This window comes from Takifugu flavidus, chromosome 6 (assembly GCF_003711565.1).
Source record: "Takifugu flavidus isolate HTHZ2018 chromosome 6, ASM371156v2, whole genome shotgun sequence".
In the NCBI taxonomy this organism is placed as follows: domain Eukaryota; kingdom Metazoa; phylum Chordata; class Actinopteri; order Tetraodontiformes; family Tetraodontidae; genus Takifugu; species Takifugu flavidus.
This window is the reverse complement of record NC_079525.1, coordinates 13,245,908-13,271,494: the sequence shown is the minus strand read 5'-3', so window position 1 is coordinate 13,271,494 and position 25,587 is coordinate 13,245,908. Positions and strand designations below refer to the sequence as shown.

General features: G+C 43.1%; 1 protein-coding gene across 1 annotated transcript; it reads right to left on the bottom strand.

Moving 5' to 3' along the window:
- Positions 1 to 6,993: 6,993 nt before the first annotated feature.
- On the bottom strand, positions 6,994 to 23,196 carry tacr3a (tachykinin receptor 3a). Its single transcript, XM_057036457.1, has 5 exons — positions 22,324 to 23,196; positions 20,057 to 20,245; positions 19,325 to 19,475; positions 10,582 to 10,778; positions 6,994 to 9,992 (listed from the first exon to the last, which is right to left on the bottom strand). The coding sequence occupies exons 1-5, from the start codon at positions 22,689 to 22,691 to the stop codon at positions 9,668 to 9,670; spliced, it is 1,230 nt and encodes a 409-aa protein (XP_056892437.1). The 5' UTR covers positions 22,692 to 23,196; the 3' UTR covers positions 6,994 to 9,667.
- Positions 23,197 to 25,587: the final 2,391 nt, after the last annotated feature.

The following is a 25,587-nucleotide window of genomic DNA, read 5'->3' as shown; positions in this document are numbered from 1 at the left end:
AGGAGAGAGAAGGAGAGAAATGAGGAAAGGAGGAGAGGAAACAGATGTCCTGAAACATCTGTGGCCTTCAGGTGGACGAGCTGAGACCAGAGTACAGGAAAATAATCAGCAACATACAGAAAGACATGAGGACGAACAAGAAAACGAGACTAAAATCAGTCCAAATATGCAGACAAGTCACAGAACCAGACGCTTGTACAACTGCATGGCCGTTGCTTCCTCTCTCTATACTCATGGACAGAGGTTAGCAGCCGTTCGGAGCCATGTCCTTCATCACCACAGCTGACGCAGCCGAGGAAAAATGCTCGTAGTTGCTTCCACAGAAGAAAGATGAACCCCCTCAGAAAGGAAATTCAAGTACAAATCCAACACTTTTGCAGCTTCTGTAGCTTTAGCGGTGGATGGAACGTTTCCAAGTAAGGATCTCTGAGAAAAAAAAGGAAGAAATGTATGATATTATCTCGAACTTATCCTTTGAGTGGTTCCTTCAGACAGGCTGGCCAGGAAAATCAAGGTTTATTTTATTTCCAAAGCATTCCGTTCTAAATAAAGATTTGTCAAAGGTGCTGATACACCAAGATAGAAGCTTAATTGGGCTTTGAAACAAAGGTGAGCGTACAAGAAGGTCAAAACAGGGATGATTTGATCATCCATAATTCATGCAGCAAACCTCTGTTCTTACTATTGGACCTTAAATCTGAAAGTGCAGACTTGAAATTAAGCCCAGATGAATTATTTTTATAAACCAACAGATCCTGTTGAACTGTTCTTTCCTCCTTGTTCTTACCCACAGGGCCTCCTCTCCTCCTCACACAGCCAGGCAGCGAATGCTCCGCACCGCTGTTATTAATGGAGATGACAGCCGGAGCGAGATCTGATCCGTTTTGCCCGCCCAGGCGGAACAGATAAGGTTAACAAGGTCATGGTCCGTTGCTTCTCCACATCAGGGCAGACGGGGAGATTGTTGACAGTCGGGGGGGTTAATTAAAACTAATGTCATCCTCCTCAATGGGAGATGTTGAAGTTTACTGACTAAATGCTCTTATTTTGAAAGGCAGGCCATTGTTTTGGACAATTGGTTGCCTGCGATCGTAAAAAGTATGCCTACTTCCTGTTTCTGTTTGCTCATTGGGTAACAAAGCTCATAACATTCAGAGCTTTGCTGTAGCTCTTATGAGACATCCAGCCGAGGAGGAAAACCCATCTGTCAGAAATACGGCGTAAATAACAGGATTGTGCGGCTGCACAATCACTGTGAGGCTGCCGCGTTTTTTTGTTCTGGTATTGTTCGCTATGAGCTGGGTTGGCCAGAATCCCATTTCTGAATGTGACCCCGACGCTCTGGTCCGTTGACGGGGAACAAAAACCTGCTCTCAAACTCATAAAAGCAAAAACATACAGTGGTGATCAGGAACACACAAAGTGGATGTAAGGGCTTGTCAAATAATAATTACAATATTAATATGATTTCCTATTCATGAGGGGTCTCGTGATTTAAGAGGGGGAAATTAACTTTAGTAATTGCTTATTTCATATAACCAGGAAAGTTTTTGGTGTTTCTGCCAGATGCTGCAGAGTTGAAAGGTGGGGGCTTACAAATTATATTTCATCTCACTCACTTTTTTGAATGTGTTTGTCTTATGTTAAATGTTTTTGTCTTATTTTTTACTCCTCTTTCTTATTTGAAATAAACACTGCGTTTCCAATACTGCCCAACACATTTCAACTCACTAATCGAACTGAAGCACCAGTTTGAGCTAATGTGAGGAAAATATCCGTTTTTCATAAAGCCCCTGTGATTTCACCTCTCACTGAAACCTACATGACGGGTCCGAACAGTAATTCTGCTTATCTTTTTTTGCTTTTACACTAGTCTGAGAGACGGGGTAAATCAATCCAAAAAGGTCAAAATCGATCAGCTGTTTAAGAAAATGTCTCCGTCTGGAAAGTCTGACCTTTATTCCCACAACATAAACTAGAGTTTCATCACCACTATTAATCCCATAGCGCTGAATATTCAGCTAAAGCCCTTTATGGGTCATTATTGACTGAATGTCTGTCAGCTTTAGGGTGACTGACACATCTGGTATGGTGTCTGAGCGTTCAGAGGTCAATTGTCAATCATTGCGGTAGAATAGAGACTTTAAATCACCCCCAGTGTTGCGCCCAGGGTGGCACCATTAAAGGGAGGGAAGCTCTGGCTGCTGGTTTAAAACAAAGGCGTTGGGAAATGTCCATTGCACACAGATATTATATATAAGTTTCCCCTTCACTTCGGCTCAGTGGTTTCTTCATCTAAATGCTTTTCTCTCTTCAAAGCTATTCGGGTGGTTCAAAATGTGTCAGTAGTCGGATAAGAATTTGAGCGATGCTCTGGATGAAAGACAGGACCACGTCCGTTTAGTTCTGGTCTATTTCCTTTTAAATTAACTTCAAAAACGTGAAGCACGAGAAGATTGTGAACCTTCGCGCAGACCGATGTCGCCTGCTGCTGTTCTGAGTTTCAGCCCGCGTCGTTAATCATCATTAGTGCTTTATCGTGACCCGTGAATGGAAGCACTGGTTTGCACAGATGATTATGATACTCATATATATGTAACTGTAATTTATCGCCTGCTCAGAAAAGCCCAATAACTCTGGTGAAATCATATTGGCGACAACAAAGAGTTACAACCGGAGGTTTGCAGGGACTATTCACATCTTATTGTCCTGTAATCATTTTTTTATTGACTCATTTAAGACAGCAGCTCCAGATAATAAGCAACTCTTAATAGTTCAAAACAAAACCAGAACCTCAGGGACCCAAGTGGAGCTCTGGATTCCCCACCTGTCAATTCCTACTGGGTGAAATCAATGTGTTGAAGAAAAAGAGGATAATTCTTCTCTTTTTCTACACATGAGAGCAGCTCTAACTCTCCTCTTACACTAAGTGTTCCTGGATCCTAAATTAGTTAAATAAGCCATTCAGCTGAGATGTGGAGCCTTTTTAATAAAATACATCTGGAACACTGTTTTCTGTTGACAGACTCTCCGGATTAAATGTCTTTGTAAAGCCTGAAATATTAACCACACAGGCCCAGTGAAGCTAATTAGCAACACTCGTGGTCGCTGCTCTGTAATCAAGTGTTTTGAGGCAAATCGAATTGGTCTCATTGTTCAGGTTTCTGATCAATGAGAGCGGCGTTGATGTTTTCATGTTGCGCAGGAAACGCACAGGAATCCAGGCTGCCAAGGCTTTTAAAACCAGCTCCAAAATCAAACACACTGGACGCCTGAAAATGCTGGAATAATTGTGCACGTCCCTCCACTGTGCATGTGATCATAGTTGTCCGGAGATTTATCCAACACCCTGTTTCTAGGAGATGTTCTTGCCAAACACAAATGGCTTGTGAGGGCATTTTGAATAATTCAAATTATTGACTTGACGTGACTCTGCTCCAGAAATATAAAATCGTATATCCTTAATGTGCTTCTTTAATGTGCCAGTGAAAGAAAAACATTCTAAAGTTACTTCAGACTCCTGCTGCATCAGACAAGACCAAAGCCTCTGATTCAACATGGTCCGTTTCTGAACAATTCAAATGTTCGCTGCCCCTCAACAGGAGGTTAAACACCTATTTCTATGCTTTAGCCTCAAGTACTTTTATCTAAACTGTGTTTTACAGAGCGGCGCAGTTCCCCTCAGCTTTTCTATGTCCTGTAGGAGTCTTTATAATGAGTCATTCATAATTGTCCTTTTGTGGCGAGAATCACGAACATCTGTCCAAATGCCAAACGATAACTTTTGTGTTTGCATTATTTTGCCCCTAGCAACTGTTTATTGTTCATAAAATATAAAAGGGCATAACTTTACTAAAAGAGATCCTCATCACTTCATATTTCATATGCTCAAATATGAATCTTTGCACTGAAGCCAAGTGGGTCATAACAAACTAAATTAATGTGTAGGGTTGCGACGTCCTGGCTGTACTTTTCCTCTCTTTCCTCTGTTCGTGACACCTCTGAGCTACACTAATGATGACAGAAAGAATAATCAGAAATGCATTCGGAAACGATCATGCATCTGGTGGAGACTTGTGCAGATGTGCTTTGTATTTAAATGTGCAGTGAAATGGAGTCTGGCTGACTGACACACTGGCACAATCGGGTTGAGGAAAAGGGCAAAGCAGCAGTTACTGTTGATATTGTTGACAGCCACATGCAGAAAAATATGGACTGGAGTGTTTTTTATTGGGTTTTTTTTTGGTTAAGCCTGAGCATGCCTGATTAAGGAGTTTTTCCCCTGTATAATAAAATAGAATTAATTAAAATGTAATCAGTCCATAGGGGGATGGACTCTGAAGCGGAGGGCTCGTGATTCAAGCCCCGATGCGGACAAATCATGGAAGGCCTTCTGGTAGTAGGGAGAGATGGTTGAACACCACTGCTGGTGCGTAGTAGGTGTGACAGGAGTGTGTGGTGGAGGTATTAGTTCTATACATGCTCTCATCGGGGTTTAGCGCTGAGCTGATGGATTAGATGGGAATCTGCATGGACTGTGACATTTGCAGATGATATTGTGACTTGAAGTGAGAAGAGAGTGCAGCAGGAGGAGAACCTGGAGAGGCAGAGGTCTGCCCTTGAGGAGAGGGACTCAGCTGGAACGGCGAAGGTACAGGGATTAGAGATAAGGAGAGCGGTGGATTAGTACTCAGGGCCAACAGTGCAGAGCGATGGAGGCTGTGGCAAAGAGGTTAATAAGCCTGAGCAAGCAGGTTGAACCGGGGGAAGAAATGAGTCTGTGCGATAAAGGGGCATCTGGAAGATGTAGGACAGGAGTGAGACCAGAGACGCTGCACGAGAGCCGAGAAGACAGGAGGCAGCGCTGGAGGTGGCAGAGGTGGAGATGTTGAGGTTCTCCTGACATGACACGGAGCTGCGAGAGGACGGGATGCAGTGGACAAGAAAGGGCGGGGGGAGATGATTGGCTGTGGCGCCCCCCAGAAGATGAAAGAGGAGAACCGTCAGCAACCATCCTTCGACCCAGAGCCATTATTTATTAATCCTTCAGTTGTGGAGAGATGGATCCTCTAACAGTGACAATGTGACAACTTCTCCTTTGTTGCAGGAACGTGAGAGGCGAGCCAATGAACCCGGGTCACACCGGAGGCTTTAAGAACCACAGGGACACAGTCACTGAAATAGAACAGTTCAATGTTCTGTTAACATGAGATTAAGAGGCAACCGAGAGTGTTTGGAGAAGTCCAACCGTCAGACATTGAAGCGTGAGCTCTGGCAGCAGCCGTGCTTTATGGAAATAAATGAAGCTTTATTTGCTTCTGCACAGCTCCAGTAGGTGAGAGGCACTTTTAAACTGACCTGCCAAGTGCTTTGACATATAGCAGCACTCCCAAGCGCGGCTCACTGTGCACCAATTGCCTTATTTAGTGTTGCAGATTCAGACAGAAGTGGGCTTTTCTGCTTATATCTGCTCCATTCAGCAGCCACTGAACCTGAACGCCTCAACTTGAAACCTGTCATGTACTATATTTCCTGATTAAATATACCAATGTAACATTTTAGCTGATACGTACCAGACAGCATCAATAATGTAACACCGTTGTAGATTTGATGTATGAAATTCATTTTCAGGCTTTATATAAAGACACACTTGGTTCCCACATATGTGAGAGGGTGCGTTCAGAATGTTTAAGATCCATGAGGCTAATATAATGTACAAAAGAGAATTTAACCCTCTGCATTCTGAATATTTTTGGCCTTCTTTTTTCGACTCTTTTCCCAAAAGCTCTCATGACCATCCCTGACGTGCACACAAGTTACACACAGAAAATGAAATTCTCCTTTTAGTGCTATTTCAATGTATGGAACAGTGCTTAAACGTTATATCGTTTGTAAATAATATCATATTTAATCAAGCTGTAAAATGTATGATAGGATTAATGAAGCTTCAAAGGAAACTAATGAAGACAATGCAGCCAGTACAATCAGCAGGCAACCAACAAAATAAACATCTGCTAGCAACCGACAGATTTCAGAGAAGAAAGCAACAAACGGAAGAAAGATGAGAAGAGCAAACGCATCTTATTAAAGCCACTGCTCAACAACTGGAGGAGGAAATTAATGAACAAGCTAAGAAAGACAAAAAGTCCAGCAGCTCGGGGGCTCCAGCAGAGGCGGCCGTGAAGCATGTGCTCGCAGAAGAGAGCGAGAGAGGCTGAATTAGGCAGAGAAGAAAGAATGATGCAGAGGACAGATAAAAGAAGCAAGAGTGGAAGCACAGAAGGGAAATTAGAAATTATAGGAAAAGTAAAGAAGATCCAGGAGACTAATGGAAGAAGGCGGTGGTCTCGCTCACACCCCCACACGTCTCTGATACACTGCAAAAATGAAATGAAATTCTATGTTTTTATCCTCTTGTAAATCCCAAATGTCAAACAGGGAAAATTACTGTGTTTAAAGTAATGGCAACCTCTTAAAACACTAACTCAGAATATTTTTTAAAAAAAGATTAAGGCTGGTTATTTAATAGAACATTTTAAAAGTACTAGTCACTGACATTAAATGTTCAAAAGTATTTACGGTGCAAATTTTCCAGTGCAGTTAAAAGACCCAAATGCAGGTTTTCCTCCATCACCGAATGTAAAAGACTAATGTGTTGCGTTTAAACAACCCACCACTGTAATTATCCCAATCTGCCAATAACGAGACAGCGAATGAAGATATTGTTTCATTACCTCCACTTTAAAGAGCTGTTCTAGCCTGGACTCTCCACCTTAAAGCCTAACAATAACATCCATTACACCGTCAGTCCAGAGACATCTGGCACACATCTGCTTTATGAGCTCATAACCTGTGAGATGAGATTAAACTAGTTGAAATGGAATGTTCTCCCCTGAGTTACTGAGGTGTAAAAACTTACCCTAGTTAAAAAAAAGTTGGTTAAAGCAGGTTTACGCTGTTTAACTGAATCCAAAGAAAGAAACAGACAAAGCATTAATATTTATACAAGTGCTGAGTGGTTTATTAACTTTTAACACCAACATAGATATTACATTTACACTTGAACCTTATGTTCAAATTAAATATCAGTATAGTTCGATCTAATGTTATAATCCACAACTCTGGCAATCGTAATGTTTAGTCAGAAAAACTGTAGCTAACTTTTAAGAATTTTAATGGCGCTGATAATTAGAGTTGGGGAGTCGATAAATCGGATCGTTTGGGGGTTTTCTTCCCCTGGAATCGCATTATAATTGAGCGGAACCACTAGTTGAATGTAAAACTGAATTTTCTTTACATTTCAGGTGGTTAAAACATCAGAATATTTAAACAGGTTAAGTTCTATCTATAACTTATTGTTTTACAGGCTACAAATGATAAAGAATGTTACAAAAGTTGTGGATTATTACAAAACCGTTCATCCCCGATCATAATGTAAAAAAATGCCACAGCTCGAATTATTTGTTTCCCCAGTAAAATTCACAGTATTTGCAATGACAAACCCATTTCATCATACGTATGTTACGTGTGAAATAAGGTACAGTGAGAAATACTGCAGTGAAGCTTAAATACTGAGCAGAAAACTGGACAACACAACACACAAAATAGACCCATAGTTTGTACATGTTGACAAACAGAGGCACAGTTTGTTCTGTACATTCAACCAGAAAAAAAACAGCAAATATTCCTATTGAGAAATAGCGGAATAACAAACAAACAATCACCTGTATTCAATGTTCAATAGGAGACAACAGCAAACAGACAAAAGAAAAAGCGCGGTATGCTTTTCTTCACATTCTTCGTTTTAATACTTTCAAGACGTTTGAACAATCTGAACAAGTAAAGACGATAATCGGTGACCAAATGTCAGTGCAACATCTGATGATTGTTCACCATGCAACAACCTTCACCAGCACACAGCGGAGCAGCTCCAGCTCTGCACGTGTCGCTCTCAGGCTGATATTTGCTTTATGGTCAATGATATATTAGCATCATAGTGCGCATGGATACTCTCCACCCACTAAAGGTCCAAAGAAAAGCCTTCAAAACCTTCCGGCAACAGTAAATATTGCATTATCCGGCTGTACTTTCACCATTTACATATACCAAAATATATGGTAATACTGATGAAATTAACAGAGCGCAGACAGAAGCAACATTAGCAGATCAACAGCTTGTTTGTTGACCTGCAGCTGGAAAACGATTTTATCCACGTACCTGCGTAAATACACAATTATTTCTCATATGTAGTGAGAGCGGTTTTAGGTATACAGATATAACTATTGCTATTGTCACATTTACAGCCACTCAACATCTCCAAATGTTAAAATATAACAACGGGTGGTGAATAACTGCTCGTAGAAGCTCCGTGCATCGCCTGACTGTAAACCATGGGTTCATCTTTAGAGGCTGAATTATATTTACATTTTTATTATACTTGTCACAGCACGGTTCCACTTGTTATTTTCGTAACGTGATATGACGCAGGTGAGTTGTACTATTCGTGTCAATATCAAAGTTAACATGCACACATGGAACGCCACAACAACCCAGCAGAACCGCCACTGTCCCCGGAACCCCAGTAAAACAGACAGAGGCCTTTCGAAAGGCTCTGGCAGTGGAAAATATAACAGCACTCCATCGATGCCCTCGCTGTCTGGCAGTCTGTTTATTGATGTGCGGCAAATATATACAGATTTCTGCCTGCGGTCCATTGCCCGACAGCGAGTTGCATTTTCCGGACATGTTACGTAACTAAAACTCTCAGCACTTTCCACCAAGTCCACCAATTAATGATTGTTCCGCTGGCAACTCTCTGCGAGTGCACATTCTCAGCATCGGTAAACAGACACTGTAGTTTACAGTAACACACTTATTTTTGTTGTCTGTAGTACACCAAGTGTCTGGTCAATCAGTTTCAATCAATCAATCAATACATCAATCTTTATTTATATAGCGTCTTATACAATCAAAATTGTTTCAAGGCGCTATTACAATAATATATATTCATAAAATGAGCATCACATTGTCTGACTTGTCACAGTCGCTGGCATATGTACATACTGGAGGCCAGCGGCTAAAATAATTAGCGCTTCAACGCACTGACTGCATTTGTTGTGTTGTGATTGCTCCCCAGAGGGATGCACATCCAGGCAACCCTGCACCCAAATATAAAGTAGACCACCACATGTGAGAAATATTCAAATTCCAATGTACTAGGAGGTGTTACTTAGTAAATGCACACTGGATTTACCGACCTACCTCGCTGCAGACTAATGTCACATCCAGTTTCCCGCCGTCCACGACAGTGTTTCCAGAAATCACACGGCCAAAGATTTATTAGGGCTCCTCCTGATTTGGAGATAATCAAGTCCTGGGCTTCCAACTGGAGAACTAAACAATCCAGCCCCACATGCTGAAGCCTCATCATTTCTTTAAGACAGAACCATCATTGATGCAGACTTTTATCAGGTAGATGAGATTATCATTTAGACAGAGCCCTGGGACTTCATCAACCGCCTGTTATTTAATCCATCTGAGCTCCAGTGTGCAAAACAAAAAATCACTGATACGACAGTTCAATGCATACATTTCTCGAACACACGTGCACCTTTTTATGTACAGTGGTTTGTGTGTGTGATTACATCTATCTCTGTAGGAAGAACCTTCAACAGAACTCAGACCTAGCTGTCAGAGCTCCGCCATTCTGGACCCTTCCGGAGACACCGTTGGATCCAGTGATCTCCGTGTGGCGAGACGTGATGTAGCTTCTCTTCTTGCTAGACCGAGAGGGATTCCTCACAGAGCCGGCCACGCCGTCGCCATCCACATGGTCGTAAACCATCACCATGGTTGTATCCATTCGGGTCAGCGTGTACATGCTGCTTTGGCGTGTTGGGTGGAGCCGCGAGGAGCGTAACTCTAACTCATCGTAGCTGGACACCTTAATGAACGGACACCAACGGAACGCACGCTTGAAGCCCGCTCGAAACCTAGGGGTCACACGGGGAGACACGGGGTCAGAGGGGGTGCCGACAAGAGGACGGTATTGATTAGGTGCTCTCTGGGTCTCACTAAGCGCGTATTTATGCGTCACTATGTGACATGCTGTTGCACTGTGTTAATAGAGGTGCATGTGGCGAATGTATATTGCAAAAGGATACAGAGAGTATCAGGTTTCAGGTTGTTGCGTCCATCCATTTACTTTAAAATATTGCGTTCTTTCAGATACATAAGCATGGCGGCTACTGGTTGTCCATCTAGGGTGGCGGTTCGGCTATAGTCGGACTACTCGGGGCCCATTCCAGGCGAGCTATGGCGTCCACATGCATTTTATGTCATTGAACTACCACGGGAATTCCTATTTGTATGTGCTTGTAAACGCAATTATTGACTTTTTAACTCGTTCAAACGCTGCTTTTCTGAACAGGTGAGCGTTAAAAACAGCTGATGACCTCATGTTTGGGTGCCCTGAGACTCCCGGTGGAAACCCAGTGAGAAACCATGACTTTTATTTTTGTAGTGCATCAAAAAATCCAGCACTTCCTTTAGCATGAGTCGCTGTATTTGTCCTTCACTCACCTGCTGTTGAGGCAGCAGTAGATGATGGGGTTGTACATGGTGGAGCTCATCGCCAGCCACAGCACAGACAGGTACACCTGCTGGATGTACTTCTGCTTGCTCAGCTGCTTGCTGAGCCCCGTCACGATGAAGTAAACGTGATAGGGCAGCCAGCAGAGGGCAAAGGTCAGCACCACAATGATCATCATCTTCACTACCTGAAAAAAGGGGATAGCGAAAATGAAAAGTCTGAAAGTCTTTTACCATTTGAGGCTGATGTTAAATAACTTTTTAGGACAGATAAAACATGAATACGAGTGCTATTGAAGGACAGAGAGGATAATGTGTGAACACTGTTTTTAGGGTTTTAATCCCTTCAAACGAAAAATCACTGCATTGCTTAATTTCATGGATTCTCAGTGGGATTATAAGGTGTTTTAATGTCCAAAATTAAACTGAATCAACATTTGTCCTGGACACCTCCAGCATGGCTGCCTGCACCGACACACTCGAAGCAAACAATCAACTTTTCAGGAGTGATAAAGGAGATTAGAATCAGGTGGGCCAAAGCAGAAACTATATGGAACATACAGAACTAAATGTCATCCATCAATCATTATCTTACTTCTGGCTGGAGCCCATCTCAGCTGTCTTTGGGCTACACCAGGTCGCCAGGTCACACCTAAGCGTCTCCAATCTACCTGCCTCCCTGGATGTTTTGTCTTTGTGGGGGGATGCTGGAGAGAATGCACAGGGCAGAACACTCCACTCCTGGACCCAGGGACCTTCTAGCTGTAAGCCACCAGCAGTGCTAACCACAACACCGCCACCCTCGCAGCGTCACCGGCACAATTATACAGTTTACCAGACACGCGGTTTGATTTCAGACGACTCTGATGTTGAGTAACTTCTTGGATTACACGTCATTTTTGGTCCAGACTGTTTTATTGCCAGATCTGGGTCTTCAATTATTCTATCTGGTTTGCTTCAGAACTTGCTGCGAGGCACAACAACGCTGATATTCGTGACATTTCAAAAATTAATGAAAATGTCACTCAAACATTATTTATAATTCTCCCAATTTCGCTCACCTCAGAGGTTTCCCTGATTGGTCATCGATACTCTCTTCTGTCAGTTATTGAAGTGCTGCTTTGTCCTTGTTTTTGCTTTCTGTTTGAACGGGAAGGTCTCCTCCCGACTGGAACCATCTATCTGTTTCCCTCTGTTTGCTCGCCGGCTTTATTTAGCTTCTGCCAGAGACACGTGTGCTTCAATTCCCGACTCCTCAAAACATTTTAAAACACATGTCACATCCACTCATTCGCTCTCAGTCAGCCATTCACAAGTGGTACAGACTACCATCTAAGGTACCATCGGGATCACCCGCTATGAAGACGTAGACACGACACTGGATTTCGCAAACTGGGATAAGTCCTCGCATGAGTCCAAAGAGGACACTTTACTTTTCAAATGATATATTATTGTCAATGTTTTGACTTGTATAAAAAAACATAATCACTATATTACACTTGGCAATCTGTAATCTCCACAATAGCACCTTACTTCAGCTGCTCATCATCACCAGTAACCAGGGAAGGACGAGAGGTGATTATTGGATTACTCAAGTTCATGGGTAGTCGTCTGGAATGTCAGTTGTAACTGAAAACTACAATTGTTAAATGTGAATACAGTATTAAGGTTTTATGTCATATAGATGTAGGAGACTCCCCGTATATCTGACAACAACATGATTTTAAACAAGCTGTCAACTGAGGATGTCATTAGCGGTAATTTCTACACATTAGCTGCCTGACTACTATGGTACAGCCGAGGTGTCTGTTTCTGGATTCCCTCTGGGTGGTAAAATATGAGCCGTGCGTGACTTCTCCGAGTGTGCGAAACAGATTCAGAGCAGACACGAGGGAGTCCCTCCTCAAATCCAAACACAAGTCTTGGCACTGGTTCTTCTGACTGCATACGTTAGTGGGATGACAGAAGCCATGCTGTAAGAGGTGATCAGTGGCGACATGTCGGCTGCCAGCAGATTACCCCAAATAAACACCATCTTGAGATTTTGACAATATGGAGGCACTTTTGTTTAGGCCCCAATAGTTTTTACCTCCATCGTCTCTTCACACAATTCCTTCAAGCCTAAATTCCTTCAATTTATTTACTGGTTTTAGCAAATACCACGAAACCTAAGGACAATGGTGAATTCCTTGGCGACTCTCTCCAACAGCATCGACCTCAAAATAGTGGCTGGAGATTTCTGGATATGATAGTAATGTAAATTACGTTTTTGCAGGGACGAGGGGGCTCCTGAATACATAGTGCAGACCACAATACTATCTTTTAACTGCTAGCAGGTTGTGAGTGTGTAAATAAACTTCAGAATTTGAACAGATTTGTCCTCTTTGCTGCCTTCTGAATGCACCATGTTTGGATTGAACTCATTACAATCTGTCAGCTTTATTGCGTGTATACACAGGGTATTTTATATGAAACTAGCTTCTTAAACATTTTCAGTATGTGGCTGTTTCGCTTCTCCTTGTCTTGACACATGCTCGGGGGAAAAAACACACACACACACACACACCACAGAAGATACATGCGCTTGAGAAGTAGGGGTAGAAGTTCTTCTGATAAACAGAAGATTTTCTTCTTCAGATTGTTAGAGGCAATGTGTGGAGCTGTAACCAAATCAGTCATAGCACAAACGTTCTGGGTACAATTCTCTCTGTCCACTGAGAAAACCAGAAGGAATAATGTGTCTGGAAGCTCAGTATATGACTACTCGTGTGTACATATAGCCATAAAAAAGCTAGTTTAAAACGTATTGTCAGATTCCTCCTGAAGGGTTCTTATTTTGTAATCTAACCACATCTTTGCAAGACAAACACACTCATGTAGGCCCAAATCTGAGCATCTAAGGCGCGGTTAGAAATGATCAGCAGTTCACAAGAGATTAATAAAGGGATGAAAGAGTAACATAAATGCGTGAGGAATTACTTTAATGTGCATCACATAGACTGGTGTGCAGTTTAATCAATTCAAAGCGATGATACATTCATCTTTCAAATTTCATAGAGAGGCAGGGGAGCCCTAGAAGGATGGATCCATTATCATCCTGGAATGGAAAATAGTCTCCCTGACTTGTTTGTACTTCTTCAGACTAATCACAGTCATTTAGGTCGGCGCTGTGAAGGTGCCACGGTGGAAGATAAGCAGAGGAGAATTCCAGCAGAATTGGACGGCTATTTCCTGAGATCCAGGCTGTGTTTTGAGTTCCACGTACTGTACAGCACCCTGTCAAACAAGGCACATGTGCAGTTGCATACGTGCCTTTGGTTGTTTATCTTTTCATTTCCACAACTCAGCGGGCACATTTTCTAAACTGCGAATGGTCTCATGGAAGACTTCTAATAAGAAAATACTAGAATGTTTTGAAGTTGTCAGTAGTGAATAACTTTTAATTCTTTATCTGTGTTTCTGTTTGTTTATTTGTTGTTGTTTTTTTTGCTTGGATGAGCTGGAACGCAGGAGGAGGAGGAGGAAATAGAGACCCAATCAATGTACTGACACAAAATATTTTTATTGTCTCCTCTGGGAGTTATCGCACAGGCTTTTTAAATGGGGTGTTGTTGTGTAAAGCTGCTCATCCTACAAATAACGGCATCATTTTGCTTTAAGTTTAGCTTTCAACCATGTTCAAAATAGCGGCTTTTTGTTAAGTTAGTCATTGTAATTGCAAATGTAAAACTAAATATCTCCAGTGAAATGAAATATTTAGCTAATATGCAATTTGGTAGTGCTGGTAACAGGAGATACCAAAATTAAAGCCCATCGGCTTTTGCTGGGTTTACAGAATCACATAAAAAGTTAAATGCAGCATAACAAATAGTGGGAAAACCAACAGCTATTTTTTTTTTAAACTTTCTTTCTCACTCTGTCTTTGCTGAAGCAAATTTAATCTAATATTGAGCCCTAGTTACCCATAAAATACATTTAAAAGTTTTATTCAGGGACTCTTGGATAGATTTCTGTTTAAAATGCAAGCAAATAAGCTCAGACAGTGGAGGGAATAAGAGCTGCGAAGAGCACATTAAAGCCATACATTCCATAAAAATACCTTCAAAGGAACATCTTGCTTCACTTTTTACTACTTTGATGTTGCTTAATTGCTCTTCAAAGGCTGCAGAAGCAATTACAGGCGAGGGAAAATGTTGTATAATATCAGATACAATACAACAACAATCATGTTGTTGCACTTTGTCCAAGAATTATGCAGAGCAGAAATAGAGACTCTGTAATTCTGACCTACAGTTCACAAAGCAACATGAGAAATGACCAAATAACTACATGACATGGATGAAAAATTAAACATGTAAACATGTAACGCGACTTGAAAAATAGCAAGGCAACATTTACCATCCACTGGTAGCCTGAAAATATTTCAATGTTCCATTATTTCAATATTTAGTTTAGTGAGCGCTTTGCTGGGCCTCACTCGCACACAGACGCAAAGCTAACGAGGCAAAATTTGCTTTATTTAAACACTGGTGTAGAGATCGTCCTCAGTCAAGAGGTTAGGATCCAGCGACCCGGGCGAGAAGCAGAATTAGGGCCCAACACTGACAGATGAAGCTTTAAATTCTTCATAAGCTGAAACACTGTCAATTTTGTGGTTCGATGGAGACCACAAGGATACACATGAAGGGGGGGGGGGGGGGCATTAGGAGAATAAAGAAGGGAAGCGCACAGGCTGACACTGATGAAAACAACACACTTCTAACACAGAAGGCCTGACACAGAGAGACGAGGGACTGAGCAAACAAAATCAGCAGTAAGTAAACAGTAAAAAAGTAAAGAGGAAAGAAATTAAACAGATCCCTGCCTCTTGCCCCGTGGCAGATGGGAAAGGCAACCTCACCCACCCTGTCTACAGTGGGAGTGGGAGCTGTGGACCTCGACTGAGGAGATAGTCAAGCAGGGGCAGGAATATGTGTGAGGCTCTCCTAAGTCTTACCGGACCAGCTCTTTACCCTTGTTAGGAACAAGGAATAGGAGTTGGCCCAACCAGTCTACACGTATCCTGTCTGGGTCACTTTCAGAAAATGGGGTGGATGGACGGGAGTTGAAGTAAGTCGGGGTTGTTCCCAGTGACAGATGGACTCGGCAGTCCATTTAAAACAGAATTGACTGAGCAAAATTCAATTTGCCACAGATTCGGGTTATTATTTTGCTTGACAGAATTTTATAGGAGCAGCCAAGTGGGCTCAGCTTGGCTCCAACGTATCCTGGTGGCCAGGGTTTTTCTAGTTTCTAGTTTTCTCGAGGCTAAATGAGAGAGAGGTTATTACTATTGTTTGTGCTCAACCATTTGATCCTTGAGTAGTCCAGTAGTGCATGAATACTAGACTGAGGCGTTCCTTATGCTAACCGTGCATTTCTTGAGCGCCTCTGTGTAATCAACAACCTTTTTCACATCAAATCCGCGAGGCGGAAAGAGGCGTATATTCCAATGTCAAACTGTATTTATGTTGGCTTGTATGTCAGACAAATCAAACAGCAACGCTCCATCTGTAAATCACAACTTTCCAATCAGACGAAGTGTCATTAGACGCGCTGACAACAGTGGTGGTATATTATCAGCAGCAACAGGTAGCCAGGGTGTGATTATAAACATATATTGCTTCGAGAAGAAGAATGTTTTGCTCGATTAGAGACAAGATGAAGCACAATGGTTATTTAAGAGCGTACTCCTGCATAATGAGATCTCCGCATGGGGAGGAGTGAATTGATCCAGAGGAAGACAAGTGTGTGTGTTCACCTCCAAGTCTCTAATTGTCTAATTAAGTGTGTATTCATTCACCAACACATTGTGTATATTATCTTGAAAACATTCTCTGTTCTTTGTCCCCCAGGCAATGCCAATGTTCAATTTTTTTTAGTCATAATTCTGAACTCTTTCTTTTCTTCTTTTCCCCACGGACACAGTTGGCTGTGAGATAAGAGCTTGTGCGGCAGTGAGCACTTAAATTTACCTTTCACTGAGGGATACACTTGGAAATTGGTCAGGGTTCTTACTAAAACCTGCTTGAATTGCACCCATTAGAGTACAGTAATGATGTAAACATAATTGATCTGCTGGAAAAAATGTTTCACCTGAATGTGTTAGTTTCGGGCTCTGATTAGATCTTGCGTGAGGAGCTACCGGGCTTGATTGCAGCTAATGTGGGCATTACTTTTTATCACAGTTACAAGTCTAATAAAATGCTTTTTATCAATTTTGAGAATTGCTGTATCTTTTACATGAATTATTGCTGCGAGGACAACAGGTGATGATGCGCATTGATGGCGCGATCATATAGTTTTACACAGATGTTCAGGCAGTAGAACGATGACGACTCGTTAGCGCCATTTTTGACTGTGAACACAACCTTCAGGACCCTTCAACAATGGATGTGTGATTGTGGAAAAAAAATGATACGATCACTATCGTCACCTGTGTGACCTGGATGAAAAATGTATCATTACGCTGAAACTGGATAGAAAATTGCTAAAATACAAACAATTCTAGGTTCATTTTATGAAAAAATGACATTTTTCGGGTTCATTTCAGTGACCTTTGCCCCTTACATACTATTCTTCCAACCAATCCCTTAAAGAGCAGGAAGAATCCGTATCAGAATCAGAAAGAGTTTAATTACCAGTGAAGCACATGCTCCTAAATGATTTCCTCAGGGACTCTTAATTGTTCATGAGAGAGACGGCCAGTGGTGAAGGAGCTGCTCTGGTGGTTCTGAGATGTTCTGAGAGGAATTCACCAACAACCCTTTCAGCTCCACTACAGACTCCATGTGCTATATTTGGTAGGTGAGGTTACTGAGGTGCACAGGACAGACTCGCCTATATACTCCTGTTATCCTGGGTTTCTTTGGGACGGGGATGATGATGGGGCTTTTGAAGCATGAGGGAACTTCTCACTGCTCTGAGGGAACTGCTGAAGATCTGAGTGGTCCTGGCAGACTTTAAGGAAGGCAAGTGAGACTCTGTCCTGTTTTTTGTTTCCTGAGGATCTGACAGATGTCTTCTTCACAGATTTGAAACCTTCAGTAGGTGGCAGGAGGAGTTCGTGCCAAGGCTGCAGTTGATGTTGGTGATCGTCCTTCATGGAGGTGGAGCGGTTGTCCAGTGGGGTGTGGTGTTTATTTGGGCAGTTCCTGTGACAAGTTCACCTTATTTTGATCCTCAAGGAGGACAATGATGATTTTATCAGATCAGGCTGAAAGACTTTAACAATAGTAGGGGAAAAAAAATTAAAACCCCACCTTTTGCTTCCATTATTTGGGAATTGCACGTGTAGAATATCAGCTGTGAGGTGACTAATTTGCTAATTATGATTGTTGGCTGACAACAATCCAGCAAAATCACCACACATGCCTGCCCAGTATACCTACAAAATTACCCAGTTTTGCAACCAATTTCCTCTCCACCTCATATTTAGAGTAAATGTAGCTACATTTGAGAGCCAACAAATTTGTTCCCATTGACTCAATGTTGAGTTTCTGCAGTGGTCTACACACATCTTATATCTCAAGTCCACAAAATAATGATGTTATTTTTTCCTCTTACAGTATCTGTTTATTTCCCAACTATCATTGTTTATTGTAGGAAAAATTAGACGCCCATTTGTGCAATTGGCTGCTGATGAAAGACGTTGTTCACAAAAAAACCAAGAAGATCTTATCTGCAATGGCAGAACTGCAACAAAAGTGATGATAATTACCGCAAACAGTGCGGCTGACATAAACATGCTCCGTTTTGATCCGAGGCTCTGTGACGCTTTTAAAATCTTAGGCGTTGATGTATGAACGGAGAACAGGCCTTTCTTTAGTTCACAAGGTTCTGGCTCTTCTTCACTTGCGTAGCTGTTCCAGGACAGATGTAAACACGGGGTTCAGCAGCCACTAAAGCTGCAGCCGTTGGCTTTACAATCAGCAGTGAGGAAATACTTCCACAAATTCCAAATCAAATTCCAGTATTTCCAAATCAAATGGAACACGCATTCAATCTATTCCACCTGAAGTAATGGCATGAGGTTTCAGAGAGGGCTTCAACAAGCGTGTGCCTCTCTGAATAGGGAGAATTGATCGAGGGCAGGTGGACGCATTCTGTGATGTCCTTGAAAGTGCTCACGCCACCATCCACATCGGTAATGTATTCAAATTGACACACTGGCTCTGGTTTAAGGGTTGAGCTGCTTTAAACAACGGCGTTTCAGTTGATAACTACTACTGATAACTACCGCATATTCAGTGCCAGTTCTTCAAGTGTGATGACTTTGAAATTGCCTTTACTAACAACACTTTGACACAAGGGTTATGAAATACGTCTGCGTTTAAAGTTGCAAATGCTCAATCGATTGTAAAGTACAAACTATTGCATGTCTTAGTTCGCGTGGTTTTACGAGACTAACAGAAACGGTAAAATACAACACTTTTTTTTCCACACTGCCAGTTTAAAAAAGAACCCACATTGCTCCTGAGTGCCATTTCCCAATAAAGTCCCTAATAGACCTTACATATTTGATTTAGGTTAGTGATTATTGCCTGAAGCCCACGACTGCTGAGGCCGACATTATTACAAATCACTCCAGGTTCACCATATAAAGATCCTGATGCTGAGAGTCACCCACAGGCCTCAAACATCATCGTGCAAGCACACAGAGAACATACAAATGCACACACATGCACACACTGACCTTCCTTTTAGCTCTGAGCTGTCCATGATAGTTGTCGGAGGAGTCTCCAGGAATCTCCCCTCCCCAGAGCGTCATTCCCACGATGGTGTACGTGATGGCCATGACCAGCAGAGGCAGCAGGTAGACCAGAACGATGACTATGATATGATACCTTGGAAGGAATGCAGAGCGTTGAGGATTACAATTGATTCATTTGAAATAAATCAAAGAGCATGAATCATAAAACACAGGAGACATTAAGCTTTAAGGGAATGAAGGAAAACGTTCCTGTTTGCCACCTGCTGGTAGGTGGTAGTGAAGCAATATAACAGCCTCAGCCTATAGATTTTGACAGCAGATGAGCAGAAATTAAAGTAAATTTTACAAAGTGGAAACATCCTGTCTTGAGTTAATCCTCTTTAACTCTGATGGATGAGCAAAACAGTAATTGTTTGTGCCAGGATCTCATTTGGGTTCAGCTATTTGTGTAGTGACCCAGCAGACTTTTGTCTTAGATTAAGTGCACACTCAAACCGGACCCACATTAACTGTGCAGGCTGATTGCTTGGGGCCCAAAACAAACCTGAGCACTCGTCATTTGGAACACATCACCTTGAAGCACGACTGAGAGAGGTCCCTGCATCAGCACAATAGAGAACGACAAAGGTAGACTAAACCCTAAATGACTCTGTATCCTTATCATGAACCAAAGAGACGAACGAAGCTGAACTGAGCTGCGTTGTGGCATCTTACATGAAGGAGTCGTCGGCACTGCGCGGCCAGGCCACGAAGCAGACGGTCTTGTGAGGCAGAACAATGGTGGTGGAGAAGTAACAGAGAGGGAAGGCCAGAACCACAGCCAGACTCCAGATACAGATGATGACCCCTGTGGTGGCCTTCGCCGACAGGCGGGGCTTCAGCGGATGGATGATGGCCATGTACCTGCAGGTCAGAGGTCAGCGGGTTAACAATCCATGATTGGTTAAACAAATATCCTATCAAAATTTAGAAGGGAAGCCTGACTTAGCCGCTTGCTAAGAACCAAAGGTATAATTTTGACAACTCACAGCTACAAATTCAATCTGTGCAATGTGTCAGTGTATCAACTCAGCAACTGCAGATCTTCAGTGGCCAACAAAAGAGGTGCTGCATTAGTAATTCCGTGGCATTAAATCTTGCTGTCTCAGTAGGCCGTTCAGGTGTCAGCGCATGAATAAATTGGTAGCTGTCCAATCATGTACGTGCCACTGCATCATCTACGTAGTTACTTGGGATTCAACAAGCTCCCAAAGCCGATGGGGCCAGAATTGTTTTCTAATTACGACTGTGAGGAGCCTTGTATAGAGGGAAACAGGACCACGCATCAGCGGGCATTTCCAGACGTGTCAGCGTCGATTGTGTTGGGTATTACAAACATTTACAGCAGCACATTAATCAATCAAGGCTTTTTTCCTCCTCTCTTTTTAGCAAGCACTTTGTTCAGAAACCAAAGCCGCGTGACCGTGTGACTACAGCGTCCTAACAGTCCCTTTATCACCGTGTCCTGTTTAAACACCAGACAGCATCTTGGCAGAGACTCTCGGTATATGCAACAAAGCATTATATACACCTTCATGGTCTTTCTCTTTTGTCTTCTACTGCCCCTCACTTCAGCACCGGTCAACCTACTGATCTGTGCGAGGCTTTGCATTAAAACTTGGCTTCCAACTTCTGAATTTAGGTGGCTTTCCTAAGGACTTCCTCTCCTCACGGCTGTTCTGACGCCTGAATGCAGCCAAAATAATCCCGCACTCACTTCACAGTTTCACGCATCATATTCACATAATGAACATCATCGCAGAGCTGAAATGAGGACATTTCATTTCCACAAGAGGCAATAAATGCGTGACCAACGGAAATACTCGGCTTTATGAAAAGCTGCGAGGTGTTTGCCAGCCTTGCTTACAGGACAACCTGCATATTTATGTCGCCGCAGTGCCTCAGGGAAACAAGCACAGGGAGTACGCAGGAAGGACAAATCCAGATGATCGTGAACTGTGGCCTCATGCCATTTCAAGACATCAGAGCAGAGACAGGACCATGCTGAGGTTACAAAAAAAACATGGCCGGAGGTTACAGCTGCGGTATGCAGGTCGCGCCCGTGTTCCACACTTGACAAAATGGAACGGACATCACGGACCAAAAATACAAACGCACGGAAGTTGGTGTGGAGCAGCCAAACCAGGAACTGCCTCAGGAAATGCAGCGATCGCTGTGGGGGCGTCAAGGAGAACTCTCGGTGGAAGGAAAAACATCTCGCCGCGCCACCAAAGGCTGCAGATGCTTGGCGACAGCACACGTTGCGATTGCATGACGCTGCCGCGAGCGTCAGTGCGCTCATTCTGCTCTGCCCGTGGCTGCTCCCCTCATCAGTCTAATCCCTTTATTCAAACACTGTGACATATAATGGGCTCCTGATCAGTATCAAACCCTGTATGACTGCATCACCACATTACTGGAAGCCACAGAGGCAGAGAGAAAGACAGATTAGCGACTGGACGTGACAGAAAACAAGAGGGTCAGGCAGCACAAATGCTTCGAAAGGGGTGGCGGCAGAGTACATGTCCCCAGTGCAATGCTGATCCTTTGCAAAAAAAAGAAGGATGAATTATAGTACTTAGAAAGCCAATGCTGTGTGAGATTGCAGTCCCCCTGCTGTCCAAGGCCTTATAGAATATTGATAATTAATTATCCACCCCTCTATTACTAAAACATGCAAGAGAATCCCTACAGGGTCCATTACAGATGGATGCAGGCTGTGTGTTGTGTGAAATTTATGACAAATGGCTTTAAATTTCTCATTTTACAAAATTTAAAAAAAAATCAGTCATGTTAAAAAAAATGGAGTCAGATTTCCTAAAGAGTTAACGGGATTAATTAAACAGGGAAAATGTTAAGAATATTAAACTAGTGATTTAAATTGAGTTCCAGAGAGCATATTCAGCCCAACACACCCCAGGGAGGGTGTTTGGTGAGCCCACCTGTCCACGGCGATGGCAGTCATCGAGTAGATGCTCGCAAACACAGACGTGACGGGGAAAAAGTTGTGGAATTTACAGTAGGCTTTGCCGAAGTACCACTCCCCGTGAGCGGCGTAGATGAAGTTGATCAAAGTGTTGAACGCGGCCATGGACGCGTCCGAAAAAGCCAAATTGAGGATAAAGTAGTTGGTCACCGTCCTCATGCGCTTGTGGGCGAGAATGATCCAGATGACGATCAGGTTCCCGAACACCGCCACCGCCAGCACGAAGCTGTACGCGACGGACCAGAGCGCGACGCGCCACGGAGGCTGCACGAACTGGTTGGTGTAGTTGGCGGTGATGTTGGATCCGTTGAGTGAAGGTGCCATCCTCTTCTCCTTTGATCAAACGTATGGCTGTCCTGGTTCTTTGACGCGCCTGTTTCGCCCACAGAATCCAAAACGCGCTCGCTCAAAGTTTAAAAATCGCCATCGCAAAACGGAACACTTGAGTCTCATCCGCGCTTTTTAGTGCGGGTGTAACAAGTGCCGGGTACTATCCGGTGCCTGAATAGGATTTAAGTACGGCTTCTCTTCTTCCTCTCCCTCCTCCTCCAGCAGCGGCCGCAGCAACAGGCAGGGCGCCGTGCGCACTCAGTGACGCACAAATGGCACAAATGGTTCGAGAGATTGACTGATAATTCTGGTTGCCGTTTTAGACGAAGGGAATGACGGACGTGGCCCTGTGGGTCCGTTTTATTTGTGTTCAGTGGATCATCTTGTTTAGTCGTTGGCAGGCGGTGCGTGTGGATCCTTTTAGCGTTTTACAGACGCAGGAAAGCAAGAATGCGCCTTGTACGTTCGGTCCACACCTCCCTGTCGGTGAAAAGGCTGCACCTCTCCCCGTTTCTGTCACATCAGTATTCACAAGTCACAGGATGAAGACCCCTCCAGACATTCGTGCGTTCACATCAGATAAACGTCCTTCATCGGCTTCTCTAGCTGGTGGCGCTCCTCTACCTCAGCATGTGCACATTTAGCCACCGATCGCATCTAATTGAAAACAGGCCACGTCTCATTAAGCCAAGTGGATCTTCCGAGCTTGCGTTCCAACAAGAGAAAGTTAATGGCGAGTTTAAGGCAGAAAGTGCGGCAGAAAAGAGACTTATCATAGTTTAGAATGCATTTTGTGAGTGAAAGCGCCACCTAACACTGAGAGTTTAACGTGATTTTCCCCATTAATACTGCTTCTGAGGCAGGATTATGTCCAGCTATCCTTGATTACAATGAGAGGAAATCACTATCAGTCCCTGCTTGTTCATGCTGATTTGAATTAACTGTTGGATTGGAAATAACCAGAATGAATTTGTTGATTTAACTGGTGATGTAAGCTGCACCCAAAGTATGTTTGATATGTACTTGAACATCAGTGCTGATATTCAGGCGCCGTGCTCATTAAATCATTTAACTCTTCATTTGCGCAGCATGCATATTTTCAGGCTCCATCTTGTCCCCGTGTCTATTCTGTCTGCTTAATGAGCTTCTGTGGGCTCATTTTCTTTGGCACGAGTGCGTCAGAGGACCTTGTGGAATGGATTTTCACATCTCTCGCTGACGAATATGTTGGCCGTGAAGGCATCCAGCTATGTCAGCTGTTGCCGTATCGGCTCTTTCCAATTACTTAGCTTTAATTAATTCAGGGTCTGACCACTGTCCTACACGTGTCCCTCATTTGTTCGTCTCCAGTAATGATGAAAGGGAACATGTGATGTGTAGCCCTCAGACTTTAGTCTGAATACACACCAACGGCTACAGGTGCCGTCCTGTGTTTTGTTGTTATTATTAACTCTATTAAATATCTAACTCAAATGTTCGAGGGTGAGTTATCATCTCTGCTCATTTGAAAAGCTAAAATAATGTTATTGGAGTCTGATAGAGGGAGATGCTAATGCTAAATTGCGCCGAAATAATGTTTAAATCAGTGAAGAATAGGACTTTGGACTGGATTGAGCTAAACTGGAATCAGGTTGGGCCACATTTGTTCCACCACAGCAAAGGTCATCAGTTATGAGCCCAGAGAGTCTAGATCACTGTTGTGCAGAGAAATAGCACCACGACAGCCCTTTCATCTCAAGCTTACGTCACAAGACTCAAACGATAAATGCTGCTAAATGCTTCTTCCACTGGTTCCAGGTTAAGAAATCTGCTTGAATTACACGTATAAGGAGTATTTATGTTTTTAACTACTAATCTTGTCTAAGATTTAATCTAGTTGCACTGCTCCTCCTGTGCTCAAGCTTGATGATGTCACGCTTCATATAAATATGGCCTTTAGAAGATTTGAGCTGAAGATTTGAGCTTTAATGTCATCTGGTCACTGTGAGCTTCTCTTGCCGTGTTTTAGTTATCTTTGCTGGAAAGATATTCTTGTTGGCGTCATTGTTCTCTCTTCCTGTCTCCCTCTCAGCTGTCTGATCGTCTTGATTGTCTTCCTTGCTCATCTCATTGTGCCTCCATCCTCTCATTTTCTCCTTCCCTTACGTTACATGGGAGAGAGTCCTGTTCTCCCCGCGGCGTGCATTCAAGCGGGGCTTTTTTTCCCCCGAGCTGCTCCGTCTGGTGCTTTGATAAATTAGTTTATGTTGCTCACCGGGAGCTTTTGTTTTTGGATGCTGCTACCCTGATTTAAGCGATTATGTTAATATCGACCTGTCGCCTGAGCTAAAGTGCTCGTTTGGAATTCTGCATTTCCACTCCTGAATCTGTCCATCAGAGCCTAACGAGAGGTCAGCATCTGCAGTGGAGACTCACCCAAAATGTCCCATCACCAGATATGGCAACACGAGCCGAGCATTTGCACATAGGTTGTCGCATTTAGTGTAAATTTATTTAAAGGCAGCCAAAGCGGGAGATTCAGTTTAAGGAAAGCCTCGTTCAAAGAGCCGTTTCTCTTCGTTCCAGAATGGAAGAACGTAGCGGATCTTCGTTTCGCTGAGCTTTTTCTTCAATTATCTTGTGAAGAAGAGACAAAACCACTGAAAACTGTGCCGTTTTATTATCCTACTGGCATTTATCGGCTCCCTGAGAGATTGTAGGATGTTCCACTGCTGAAGTCTGTCTCATTTCCTACGTATAAACGTCCGCTGACTCTGTCCCGTCACCAAATCTAATCGCACCAGATGATGCTGAGAAGAGCAACGTTTCAACGGAACGTTTCGCGGAGCCTTTCGGTGGTCTTTGTCTGACTACGTGGGGTTATTGCAGTTCTAATCTCACCTAAATGTTT